Raw genomic sequence first — 13,775 nt, forward strand, 5'->3', positions numbered from 1 at the left:
TGTAAACTTTATTGCCTTATGTAAATTTACTATCTTGCATTGTCTGAAATTGAAATTTTTTCTCTAGTGGTAATTTGACTAAGGTTACTTGGAACAATAATCATTATCACTTAAATATAGTTTTACAGATTTAGTAATATGCATCTGTGTGTGTGTGAAAACGTCATTTTATGGGAAAAAGTGGAAGTTTTACTTTGTTTTTTTTTTAATTCATCAGCAATGCTGAAGACATCTGTCTTGTTAAGTGACATAAACTAGAGCATGAAATAAAGCAACTTTTAGTGATCTAAACGGAAAATAAATCATGATTACCACAGAACATTGATATGGTTCCTAGGTATACAGTGTTTGTACGTGGGGAAGGGATTATGCTATTGCTGATTTAAAATGACTTGGGAGAGTTATTCTGGTATTTGAGCCCCAAAAGAGCTTAATTGCAGTTAAAAATAGGAGGAGAAATTCCGTGTCTCTCTTGGACTACAGAATATTTAATAATTAACAATTAGTTCCTTTTCTCATTTTTTTTTCCTACAGTCATGCTAGCTTCTGCTGTAGTAGTTGCTGCCAATAAATACTGTAATTTTAAAAATCAGGGCTATTGGAATTGCAGTTCCTGTACACCTTTGGGCAATTAGGAAGTGATTAGCAGTACTTTCTGGTATTGAAGGTTCAGGCTGACAGCTATTGACCCACTGATGAGATGAGAACAGTGGCTTGACAAAGGATCTTTAGAGGAAGTATTCCTCTAAATGTCACTGCTTAGTTTTCCAGTAATGCATTGTGATGATCCAGTTTTAAAGCCAGATTTTCTACCCAGTGTACACTGAAGAGTTCAGTGGTTCCATTTTCCATCAGCCTTGCTTATTATTGGAGATGGAAAAACCTCCCTGGTGCAGTTACTAAGACTTTTGAAGTACTGTGTGTTTTTAAAATTTTGGTGCCCCAGAATCAAGGGGGAGGCTAACTGCCACTTTTTTGCTGTTTAGGAGTACCTTGGTGTGCTGTATTAAATTAGGCACTGAAAGGTAAAATTGAGATACATCACTTTTTTGGTACTTAAAGAATCCTCTCAGACAACTCAAGGTTCAAAGCTGCTGATGCACGTGTTACACAAAGGGTGCACAAGTCCTGCTGTGACCATCAAGAGCTGTTAGTACTCTTTGCCTTGTAACATTTCTTGGGAGTATAGTAAACCAAGCATCAATAAAGCCATTTGACTGGGCTACAATGGATTTGTTATTTATTAGTCAGCCAAGCTGACTGGAGAAATTGATTTTGATCACATTTACATGAGGAGAAACAAGAAGTTTCCTTAGATATGGAACAGCAATGGTGAGACTGCAAAACAGTGTATTTTAGCAAGGAAGTCTGAAAATGTTTTAAATTGAATTTGCTGTTTTTCATGCCTCAAGTGTTGTGGTAGTCTTCACAATAATATTAAACATATGGGAGAAAGGAACATACTGTACACTGTCAAACCCCCTCCTTGATTACAGAAAGATTCATTTTGGTTGTGTCTCTTGGATTATGGCAGGCATGAGATTGAAATGGGAATAACAATATTGCTTTTATAACATATTGATACTGAAAAATAATAACCAAGATTCCATCATGGAGATGGCAGGGTTAGGGTTCCTTGTTCTGTGAGGAATTTAGATTTGAGTTTTGCATTTCATATATTCTGTAAAAAGCTTTTTTTGTTTCTACCTGAGTATGTATAACTTCTGTGACAGATCTCAGCAAGACTCCAGAAAACTTAGATGCAGCTTGTAAGGTATTACTTGTCCTGGTTACCTGAGGAATTTTAGCAGGAATTAAACCAATTTCCTGCAAAACTGGATTTGGTAGCCATTTCTTCTACTAGAATTTTCAGTACCTTAAAATTCGTCTATAAAACACATGTGCAAGGATGGCATTTAGATGATGCCATTTTAATTTGAAAACAAGTGAGCCAAAGTCCCTGGAACAGTGCTGATGCTTGTTTCCCTCATCAGGAGGTTGAAATCTTCTGGTCAGTGCTGTGAAACTTCTGTGCCACTTGGGTAAATGGAAGCTGATGAAATTTAATGAGGTCAGGACTAGTGCTAAAGAGATGCTTTGGCCTTCATTTTACTGATGAGTTTAGGAAGCCTTTGCTGCCTAAAAAACTTGAACCTTTGGGGTTGCATTCTGCCAGTGGAACCCCTTTTATCACTGCAGTGTTCTGCACATGTCTTTTAAGCACGTTCTCTTCTAGCATTTCTCTTGTCACTTGGCCCTGTCCCAGTTGTGTCTGTGTATTATTCAGTTTATCCCATCATGTGCTCCTCTTGTCTTTGTCAGACTTCTTATCTTGCTTTTCCTGGCCCAGGCAGCCATTTCAGGGCCAGTAGTAACGGCAGGCACCTGTGTTCCTGTGCTTGCTGATACTGTCTCAGAAATTTCCAAGAAATTCTTGTTTCATGGAAATACCCTCTTATATTGCTGGGTGTCTGTGTGTGTGTGATGTCAACAGAGGATGGCAGATGCAGTCATCATGAAACTCTGGTACCAAATCCACCATGCTTTTGTTGGTATTCAGGGAAGACAAAGGGAATGGTTTCCCCACCAGCTGAGAGGACAGCAGGTGGAAGACTGAATACTTGCATTGCTTCCTGGCATTGCTGTTGTGTGGGTGCTGGTTGGCTGGAAACAAACCTTACAAAAACTGACTTGTTATAGTGGAACTTGTTCTCCTGGACAGTGTAGGATGTGAGTGTGGCTATGGGTTGGAGAAGTGTGAGAATAACTTTTGGCAGCAGCTCTTCTTCAGAGATGCAGAAATTCATTGCATAAACCTGAATTTCAGAAGCGATAAAATTAAAATTTGTGATGAGAACTGCATTTTATATTTCTCTTGTAAGTCCAAATATTTTCATTTAGAGCAGCAAAATGAAATGACAGTTGAAGTTGTTTGCTGTTTTATTCAGGGTACAAGAAGGAAATTATTTTGTTACATAATAGACAATTTGTAGTTGTTCTTTATCTCTAGTTATTCACTGTTAAGTCACTTGTGTGTCAAACTTCAGTAATTGTCTTTTCTGACAATTTCACCACAAAGTCTCTGCTTTTTTGTGTAATTTGCCTTGGTAAATATGTGGTTGTATTTAGGGTTTACCACTGTGTTTTACATGATGCACATATTTTCAGAGTGACACTTGGAGGTTTTTTTTTGGTAGACAGTGCAAGAAGACTTTATTATAGCAAAACCTTTAAACTGGAGGGCTTAAAAAGTATGAACTAGGTGGATAAAGACCTCTAATATTTTTTTGTCAATGATCACTGAATGTGTTTTGTTATATTGTAACTTTCCAAAGTTGCCTGCATGGGTGACTATTTTTTTAATATTCCATTTTAGTAATAAATATATCTTTTCTTGTAGATAAAATCCAGAATTTGAAAGAAGATAATGGGAACAGTCATTTCATCTATGACAATGCTGGAGACAGTAATAAAACCAATGCTGAGACCACAGACATTTCTGGATGCAACACTGAAGCCAAGGACTTGCCTGATTCTTGGGACTCCCACGTGGGTAAACCAGCACATTCTGCATCAGAAACATCTCAGACCAAGGGGCCACTAAGAACTCACTTGTATGAATGGGAGGATGAAACTGAAGACACCAGAACTGGAGAGTATATATTAGCTTTTGACAATGAACATCTCTCAGAGGTGAAGAGCAAGGATGAGGAGTGTGATAAAGAAGATAGTGAAAATCCAAAGGAAGCCATTAGCGAAGAACTTGTGCAGACTATTCCTAGGCCAAGCAACTGTAGGACATATTGTCGATCCAACAAAGCAAAACTGCAGGGGGCAACAAATTTTGACAAGCTAATGGATGGCACTAGTCAGTCTTTATCCAAAGCAAACAATGAGTCGAATAATGATGGGCTGAACGCAGGAAAAAAAGTTTCTTTAAGTAGTGGGACCAGTTTTAGAGGGACGGTTGGACGGACTAGAGACTACACCGTTCTCCACCCATCGTGCTTGTCAGTTTGCAATGTCACCATCCAGGACACCATGGAGCGCATGGATGAGTTCACCTCAGCAGCCCCCACTGACCTGGGCGAAGCTGGGCGCTTGAGGAAAAAGGCAGACATGGCCGCCACAAAAACTACAACCAGGTTCCGACCAAGCAATACCAAATCCAAGAAGGATGTCAAATTAGAGTTTTTTGGGTTTGATGATCAAGATGAGGGAGGGGGAGATGAAGGCGCCTCTAGAAGCTCTGGGAGTTCCAATTACAAAATCAAGTACTTTGGGTTTGATGACTTAAGTGAAAGCGAGGATGAAGATGAAGAGTGGCAGGTAGCAGAAAGGAAGGCCAACAAAAAGCGAAGTAGAACTGTACCATCCGCTTCACTACAGTCAACCTCTGATGGCAATGAAAACTGTTCCCAGGATAGCCAGCTCAGCACTAATGCAGGTCAGTAGAACTCTTTTGGAATACATGGGTGACATTTAATTTTAATTGACTTCAATGTTTTGTTCATTTTGCAGTGTACCTAGGAATTTGTCCAACAATACTGATTTGGAAACCTAACAGTTAACTCACTTGAAATCTTAACAGCCAAACTTACTTCTCCTGTGGTCCTGTGTGGTGTTTCATATCTCTCTTGAAGTATGCTTTATACCCCTTGATCTCTTGCCAGACGTAGAGGGTTTTTTTTTTTTCCCTGTAGAAGATTCATACCTTTTTGGTGTGTTGAGCATAAGCATCTATGCCTGGAAGGCAGGTATCCTCCCACAGAGCCTCCAGATCAGCCCACAATTGCAGAGCTCAGTGCACACATTTAAGTAGCTCTCAAGAAATGGGAAATATCTTTTTCTGGTTTTGAATGTGTCTGTAGGCAGTTTGGACCTTTCTCAGGCTCCATCTTATCTGAGGATGCATGACTCAAGGGAGAGGCTGTGGGGACCCATGGAGTGCCAGTTAGATAACTGGCTTTGGGAGAGCCTCTGCATATTTGTTTCTGCTCTTGTTTTCAGTTTTTAGGTATCTCCTTCTGTGCAGGTTGGGGAGTGGGGTGTGTATGTACTCACACACATATATATGAGTAAAACTGTGGACGTGGCAGCTGCTGAGCAAGTTCTGGTGGTTAAAATCCTTTGCAAAATGAAACTTACTTGGTGGTTGGTTGGGTCCTGTGTGCTGGTGAAGAACAAAAGGAATACCTTTGGTGGAAAATTGCTTTTAGCTCTTCTGTTTTGAAAAAGTCTAAGGCCAGAGAATCACTTTTGTTGGAATAAATATTTCAAAACACTGCCACTGTTCTACGGAACATTCTGGTCCTCCATTTTGGAGCATGAAGCATGGGAAGTTTTATCCACTCACTGAAGTTGTTACATTTTAAGACTTTGTCCAGATGTATTTCATTGTGATAGGAAGAGAGGGTTTCTATCTAGCTTTGCAAATGTTGGAGAAATTGTTTTTTTTTTCCTACAAATAGCTTCTGCTAATATAACCCAGAAATAAAATTTCAGAGGAAAAAATGTTCATTTCTCTGTTCTAATTATAGCTGTTTCTAAAATGAGAATTTTCTGTAAGCCTTTTAATCAAACTAAATGTCACCACTAGGGTTTTTTTGTGGATTTGAAAGGAACAAATGAATACTGGTGTTGTACGAGAAGATTATGTTTTCAAACAAAAAAAAACATGATTTGTTTTCATAAAATTTACTTATGATGAGACACTTGGGTTCCAGCCTCTTTGGAAAATGGGTTTATCTTATAGGGCTGCTTAAGAAGTACTCTTAGTCCCTGTCTTTGATGACTTCTTGTTCAGCCATTTATTCCAAGGGAAAAATTTGCTTGTACAGTTAATGCAACTGAGATGCTGACCCATCAAATAATCCTTTCAGCTGCTGTCCTCAGAAGTCTCAAAATATCCACACTTTGCATTTGGCACTGCATTCACCAAGCAGGCCTTTATACTCCCAGGTATCACAGATGTTTTCTCTGAAATATTTTCCTAATAGATTTCCATGGCACAGGGGAATGTAAATTTCTGTTTTGTTAGTTCTTAATGCACTTCTCCGCTTCAGGTAAGAGCTACCTCTCAGTCCCTCTGCTGAGAGATGCTTCCTCTTTATTTTGCATCTCCTTAGCTCATTTGATTCTTTTGTGCTGCTGTTTGCAGGTGAGATTTGTCTTGCAGGTTTTTTTTCTGAAATTTGAAGGGGTGATGCCCTATAGTACAGATTATGAAAACAGGGAGTCTGATGGTGCCCTAAAATTTTTGGGGCTCCTTGCTGAAGTTCACACTATTTTCTCTTAGACCTTTACAAATTTTGAGTATCGTGATTGCTCAGAACAACCATGATAAGAGCCCTTAAATGTAGTGATGCTGAGCCTGAGAATTTCTCAAGAACTTCTGAATCTAAGCCTGAAGTTGCAGTAAAATGTGACGTTGCTCTGAGGTATTGTCTTTGCATACTGGAAAAAAGTGACTTCTACATCCATGAAAAATGCCAGCTTTGACTCCAGGCCTGAGAAACAGCTTTCAGAACATCTTGCACAATAAAACTCTGTCCCTGAAATGGTGAACAGTACTGAGAGGTGCTAATGCTACCTGAGATCTGTGCGTGCTGTTCTTTCTTTGTTCTAATGAATAAAGGCCCAGATAAAAATCCAGTGTTCTGTTCCATGTTGACAGGTGAAATGCCAGACTGCCTCTCTGAATTTCAGCCCTGGAAAATCCCAAAACTGATTTTAGTGTTCTGAGTATAGAAAATGTTACATGGCATAGTCAGTTTTTTGAGAAACTTGATGCTTTTGATGCTTTCTGTCACAGCCTTACTTTGCCATAATACTGATTTGGTTACTTGCCATAATCTAGGTATGTTTTTATGAAATAGATTTTATAACCTTAATTTAAAACATCTCTAAGATTTTGTAATTGAACATGAGAAAGACTTCCTTCTAGTCTAGTAGTTCAGAACGGGAAAGTAAGTTTAACAATACATTTTTAAATGTTTTGACAAATGAAATTTAAGAAAGCACAAAGACTACAGGAACAATATTGTTAGTGCAGGAAAAATTGCAAAACAGATAAATTCAGTTTTGGTTAGACTCTTTCATTGAAAAACATCTTCTGTTGCTCACTTCTATGATAGCCTTTTCTGCTGAAGTAGTTAAAAACACAAAAAAAAACCTCAAACAAAAGCCAAGCAAATAAAACCCCCACCTCTGAAAAAAGCTTCACCTCTTAAATTCCTAGATGCTATTACCACACTTTTTAATGAAAATACTTCTTAACCTTATTACCCTTAGATTTTTGCTGATGTGTTGAGTTCCTGGTAAAAGTTTGCTTTTTATTTTGCCATTGCAATTTAAAATTCTCTCGGATTCCTCTGTAGCAGCCCAGTGAAGCAAAGGCCCCTTTGGCTTGTGAGCCTCCCAGCTGGATTCTGCCACAGTGCCAGGGGCTAAAAGTACTGGTGAGACTTTCCTAGATTTGAAACACAGCTTTTGTCATTTCAGTAGCCAGAGTACAGGATGACTCCAGTGAGGAGAAGCTTTTAATACTGGAAGAAAGTGACTGACTTGAGTGTAGTAATCCACGGGGAGTTGTATCCAAGAGAAATCTGTATTGCAGCTCAGTCTTTTGCTTTGTAAATCAGTTCTAATATGCAGCTTAACCTTTGTGTCATTGATTCATTTTTCCTTTCAGTGATCAAGATGAGATTCCTGTAATCTTTTTAGGTAATGTAGCTTTTGTATATCAGCATCTAGCACTCAGTTCTGGTGAGCCAACTTGCCCTATTTTTTTTTTTAATTCCTTTGCATCTTCTCAAAAACTGAGTCACCTTGACTGGGTAAATATTTTAAGCCAGTTAAAACTGCATCAAAGTCCTCAAAGGCAGAGTCCTGTTTGGGCTTCAAAACCTTCTGCAGAATTGCCCTGAGACACTAATACAAAACTCTGTTGTTGTTCCCCAGGAAATTTACTGTGCTTGTTGCCTTAGTTGGTCTTTGAACATTTTCCAAGTCTAGCCAAGACAGGCAAATTATCTTAAAGATTATGAATGGTTAAAGATTAAAAATGGTTAGACAGAGGAAAAAAGGCCTTACATGCTCCCATACTGAGAAAAAAGGTATTATGACCTATTTCTCTGTGAGGAGGCAAAAAACCCCTCCAAAAAGCTGTACAGGAGAGAGCCAGTGGAAATCAGGCTCCAGTTGGGTCGCTGCTTACCAGACTACTCCAGTGTTTTCCTCACTCAGTTCATGTTAACAGGAGACTTCTCCTCCAGACCCTGTTTAGTTAGATTTACAAGTCTGCTAAGATAATGTGTGCAAAGTGCTTTAAGAAGGCCTTCAAAAGCACTGCTCAAATAGAAGCATTCCAGGTAATCTTACAAAGCTAGTAAGTGTTTGATGTGCTAGCAACATCAGAAAATGCAGAATTGTCCTGTTGTAAGTAGAAGTTGAATTTTTTTTATCAAGAAGTTTCTTTGAATTTAAAATCAACTAATTTAAGTGGGATAGTGCAGAATCACATAGGAGTAGAATTCAAACAAGGAAATTTAAAATTGTGGCTTAGTTGATCCCAGAACATTGTTAATCATTATTGAAGGCAATGCCAGGTCCAAGTCTTAGCACAGGGCACAAGTTGCTGTTCTCATTTGGTGGGTGAAGTATTTTGTATTTCTAGAATGACTTGCATATTTGTACTGGCTGTGGTCAAATAAATTACTTGTTAGCTTTTAATCTGCAATAGGAGGATCCAGTTCTTTTGGTTTGACTTTCTTTGAGAACTGCATTCAGGGCCTAACTTCTTCAGAAATATTTCAGGATATATAAGGATATATATCAGAGCAATTTGATTTTATTCCTTAAATTGGCTTCAGCAAGAACTAAGTTGTCTTTTACATAGATTTGGAGGTAGTTTTGTGTTATTTAAGTTAATGGAAATTGGTCCGTAGTATTTTTCCTCAGTTATACTAATTTTATCAAACATCTGTTAAAGCCAGTTGTTTTCAGAGGGGCTGTTGATGCTGTGTTTGTAGGTTCTTGTGCTCACCTGACACAGCCCCACTGAAAACCAGTGGGATAGAATGAACCAGTGAGAGGCTGGTTCCAGGAGGTGCCTTGCAGCAGGCATCCTGCCAGTCCTGGTGCTGCCAAGCCTGTTGAAATTTACTGCAATTTGGGAAACTTTGGAGCTTTATTTTAGGAATAGTTCTATTCCTCAGACAAGTTCTGTATCCTTGAGAATGCCATTAGAAATTTGGTTACCAGCTTTGCCTTTGCTTGCCTTCTTAACCAGCTTGGCTGGTCTTATCTACTTGGGATTAGAGTAACCCATCCTACCTGCTTGTATTCTTGCAGTGCACTTTTCAAACAGCAGCAGCTTTTCAGGAATACATTGGTTTTCTAAACAGATTGTCAGATGAAACAGTGCCTCTCTGTGCCTGTCTTTATTTCCATCTTGAAATTTGTTGTAACTTCTGGTTTGTGCCAAGTAATCCTCTTCCCTTGTCTCCAAGGGATAGTGCTTCAAATAAAGCAACCCAAGTTAAAAAAAAAAAACAAAAAAAACCCCCCAAAAACTAAGGACAAAAATTGGATTTGATGAGTGAGTTGCAGATTTACAGTCCAGGATGGGGTACTGGAGTCAGTGGCAATGCAAGTATCGAATCCATTGCAAGGCTGTGTCAGCAGTTCCTTCTGGCTGACTCTTTCCTAAGCTGATCACAGCAGAATAAGCAAATACAAACAGCCTGCCTTCATGAGAAGTGAAGCAAGATTAATTCTTCTCTTCTATAATTGTGGTGTGTTCTTATAAATCTCTTAATCTCACAGTTTTCAAGAGCTCAATCTCCTGCTTTATTCATCTGCTGCTCAGGGTTGTAGCAGTAAGCTAGCCATTAGGAAACTCCTGTAAAAAGTGCCCTGGGAGTGTGGGATGGGAAGCAGTTGCCTGCAGCTTACCCAGTGGGCAAGAGGTGCTGTAATATTTTTGATTGTGCACCTTGTCATGCCTCTGTGTATTACTGCAATCCAGTCAGCAAGCCTGAGCTGCTCCCAGGACTGTGCTTGGCAGTAAGGCTGATTTTTCTGATGAATATTGATGGTTCATTATGTAATGTCAGAAGCTATACATGTGGAATTGTCAGATGCAAGAAATGCTCTAGCAATTCAACAGCTTTTAAAATGGTTGTTTCATGTCTGTATTTACCTTTAACAGATCTGGAGTTTTCAGAGGATGCATCTGGTGTGCATGAAGGCAATAAGAAATCCACAAATAAACAAGGTGATAAATCTAAGGAAAACACCAGGAAGATTTTTAGTGGGCCAAAGCGGGTGAGTAATAATGCTGAGACCAATACAAAGTTCTTATTTTACTGAACTCCTCACTATTGATGTTTCTTCTTAGATATGCAACAGGGCTTTTGAAATCATATGTTGGCCTTTAATATTATTTCTGGAAAAGTGAAATATTCAAGTGCAATACTTTTGTATTTATTACTGGAAGGTTCACTTTTCAGGTTCACATTACTGCTATGGAGAACCAGACTTGTAATGTAGATGCATTCCTTGGAGATATTTAAAAAAAAAGCATCAGTAAATTCTGTGTATTTTACTTAGTGGTTTGTTTGTGTTTGGGGGGGGGGGGGTTCTTTTGTTCTCTTTTGTTTGCTCTCCCAAGAAATACCTATCATAATATAGGATAGAACTTTTCTTAAAACTTCAAACTGGGCATTGAAATAGTCTTTATAAGGATAAGTGCATTTATAGCATTTGGTATAGTGAGATTTTCTTTTAGTTGGAAAAAAAAAGTAACCTCCAATCCCATGCCAGTCTTGCCCAACTGTGTAATATTCAGTATGAATTTGCCCTTTCACAGCATGAAAAGAGCTTATTCATTTTCTTGATCTTACAGAAACGTGGTTTATCTGTCACTATGGGTACTCAGCATTTTGAGGTTTTTAAAAATGAGCATACAGCAAAAATGGAGTGTAGCCACCAGGTAAAAGTTTGCAATAGGGGGATCCATGTAATCTCCATTAAATGAAGCTTTTATGACCCTAATGTCCAGGACAAACATTTCCAATGCTTAAGGACTTCTCATGAGCTTTTTGCATAACTTGTTTTTGTTACCTGGTGGCAGCAGTCCCTGTCTCACCATCATTGCAATCCCCAACTGCTCTAGGAGGAGAAAGAGGGAAATGAACTTGTATTTCTGCTTTCCCTTGGAGTTCCATAGGTTTTGCAAGACCTGGCAGTTGCATGGTATTATAGAAACTGTCTTTTATGTGTGTTCAGAATGTGCTCGTGAGTCCAGCAGTTCAAAGAAGTTTTTAAAATTATTTTTTCTAAGAAATCCTAATAATTCCTCATGAAGGTAACTAATTACATGTGTTATATGATAGTTTCACCGAAGTAATTTTTAAAGATGCTTTGTTTTTTGGTCTTCCAGAACCAGAAGATTTATTATCTCCCCAGTTGTGTTGTCGTATATCAATTTTTCATTAAAAAAAAGGATTTGTGGGTGGAGAAAGGATGACAAATTTCGTTTAGCTCTTAAAACATGCTGGGGAGTATTTTCATGTGGGAGGATATGTGACCAGTAGGTCCTGTCAGTTGTGATGCCCTTTGAAAAGGAAGTGTCACTTGTTGCTTTGAATTTGGACAGAATGAGAAGCTCCTCCCTCCACAGTTTGAGGTCAGATAAGTGAGGAGGGTGTTTCCACAACTGAAATAGTATTTCTTGGAGATGGGAGTTCCTCAGCTTCTGCTGATTAAATAATCATTTTTAAAAATTCAGCTTCTTATCAGTGAACATGCTACAGTACAATGAGAAACAGAAGTACAGGAAGTGCAAATTTGACTGTAACTTTTTCAGTTATATATTTTAACAGCATAAAACAGTGTGGGTGTTCTGCTAAATACTGGAAGGTTTTAAATTTGAATATTTAAATGCCACAAATATTATTCTGTAATTGCATTTAATGTGTTTCTTGTTTAATTTTTATTCTTTAAATCTCTGAGATTTTATGTGAAAATGGTTCTAATTAATTTTGAATGTATATATCATGAAATTATGGGGTCAGGAATAAGCCTTACAGCAATATCATACTATAAGAAAGAATGGTATCAACTCTAGAAAATTCTCAGTTGGGGATACATTTTATTCACGTGGGAAAGTTGAGAATGAAACAGCTTTTTTGACCCTGTCGTGATATAATGGACCTAGAAGTAGATGTTGCTGTAATGGAGATTCAGATTTTAAACTTCAGTGTTCTCTAATCATATGGCTGTTACATGGAGTTACTAAAAAGCTTGTAAGGCTTGTTCTGATGGTAATTAGAGCTGCTATAATTATCTTCCTAAAATATAGATATAGACTCTTTATCTTAGTTGTTTCTTAAGGGAATTCTCATTCTGGGAATGGAAAAAATAACTAAAAGTATTAACCTGGTGATAATAACTAATGATCTTCAAAAAGAATTCTCTGGAACTACTTCGCTGTCTCAGTACCATTTATTTTTTCTTGTAGGAACTAGCAGACACAGTATGAAATATTTTCTGATTTTTCAGAGCTGTGGCATCACATTGAGCTGCCAAGAAAAAAGCTCTGTTACTCAGGAAGCAGCAGGTGCTATCATTAAATTTCAGCAGATGCAGAAAGCTCAAGTATTTTTTCCAGTCTGTATTCAGGAGGTCTGTCACCCACATTTGTAGTTTTGAAAACTTGATCATTGTCTCCTAATGCTAAACTCCAGTTCTTGAAACGTTGAGTGCAATAAAATATTACTGGCATCATTGCCTTTGTGAATAACAGTGGTTCTAAACACTGCTTTTACTGTAAGGACTGAAACCACTGCCTGGTTGCAGTAGCCAAGGACATTGATAGGTGAGTAAAGTCTCAACCAGAGCCATGCTTTTAAGTGAATTAAACCTCTTTATCCTGAGCCTGAATTATAGGGGGAGTGTTACATTCCATAGCAACATAATTAAGTACTTACAGTACATAAATATTGGCATTGCTTGAGTTGCAAATTATGGGTGTGAAGCGTACATGAGTAACATCTGCAGAAGTTTGTTTGCAACTGTTTACAATTTTAATTCAACTGGTTGGGTAACTCATGCTCTAGCATGTCAGTTTGGGAGCTCTGGATACACCCACCTGCTGGCCCCTTTGAGCTTAGTTCCCTTCTACAGATGAAACTAATTCTCCATTAGCAGGCAAACCCAATAGAGGAGACAAGAAATTTTTTGTTGCTGTGGTCCAAATCTACTGAGACCAAAGACTTGAAAACAGGCAGCATAAAAATTCTTTCCTGACATTTCTTGCTCCTGCTGCTTTCACAACAGATTTTAGCTAGAGTCAGCAAATGAAGAGAAACAGTTTTTGTAGGAATACTCTGGAACACTTTCCTGTGGTCTTATGCAAAATATGTCTCTAAATAGGAATCTGAAAAAAGCCAACTTAAAAGTGTAAGGTAAGGAGGGCTAGTTTATCCCCAAACTTAACCTTTTGATCTATCAGCCCTATAAATGAGTGATTATACTTAGTGTTTTGTGTCAGTTCAGTGTCTGTGTTGTCCAGCATGTGACTAGAGACCACCAAGTCCTCTGAACAGCACATTTTCTGGGATGGCCCCTCTGCTCTTAAACTCAAAATGTATAATGAATGATAATGAGTGCAGCTCAGTGCTGATCCTAGTTCTGCCTGTGGCCATAGGAAGCCAACCTAGACATGGTGAATACTGATTACCTTTGAATATTTCAAGGTAAGATTTTAG

General features: G+C 38.3%; 1 protein-coding gene across 2 annotated transcripts in view; it reads left to right on the forward strand.

Annotated features, from left to right (window-relative positions):
• WAPL (WAPL cohesin release factor) overlaps nucleotides 1-13,775 on the forward strand; it is a 64,308-nt gene that overhangs the window by 13,079 nt on the left and 37,454 nt on the right. For both annotated transcript variants that reach the window (XM_005417308.2, XM_031061178.1), the window contains exons 3-4: nucleotides 3,401-4,447; nucleotides 10,214-10,329. In XM_005417308.2, the coding sequence (XP_005417365.1) occupies nucleotides 3,401-4,447; nucleotides 10,214-10,329 (1,163 nt within the window). The remainder of the gene's footprint in view (nucleotides 1-3,400; nucleotides 4,448-10,213; nucleotides 10,330-13,775) is intronic.

The sequence above is a fragment of the Geospiza fortis genome, unplaced genomic scaffold, assembly GCF_000277835.1.
Source record: "Geospiza fortis unplaced genomic scaffold, GeoFor_1.0 scaffold130, whole genome shotgun sequence".
In the NCBI taxonomy this organism is placed as follows: domain Eukaryota; kingdom Metazoa; phylum Chordata; class Aves; order Passeriformes; family Thraupidae; genus Geospiza; species Geospiza fortis.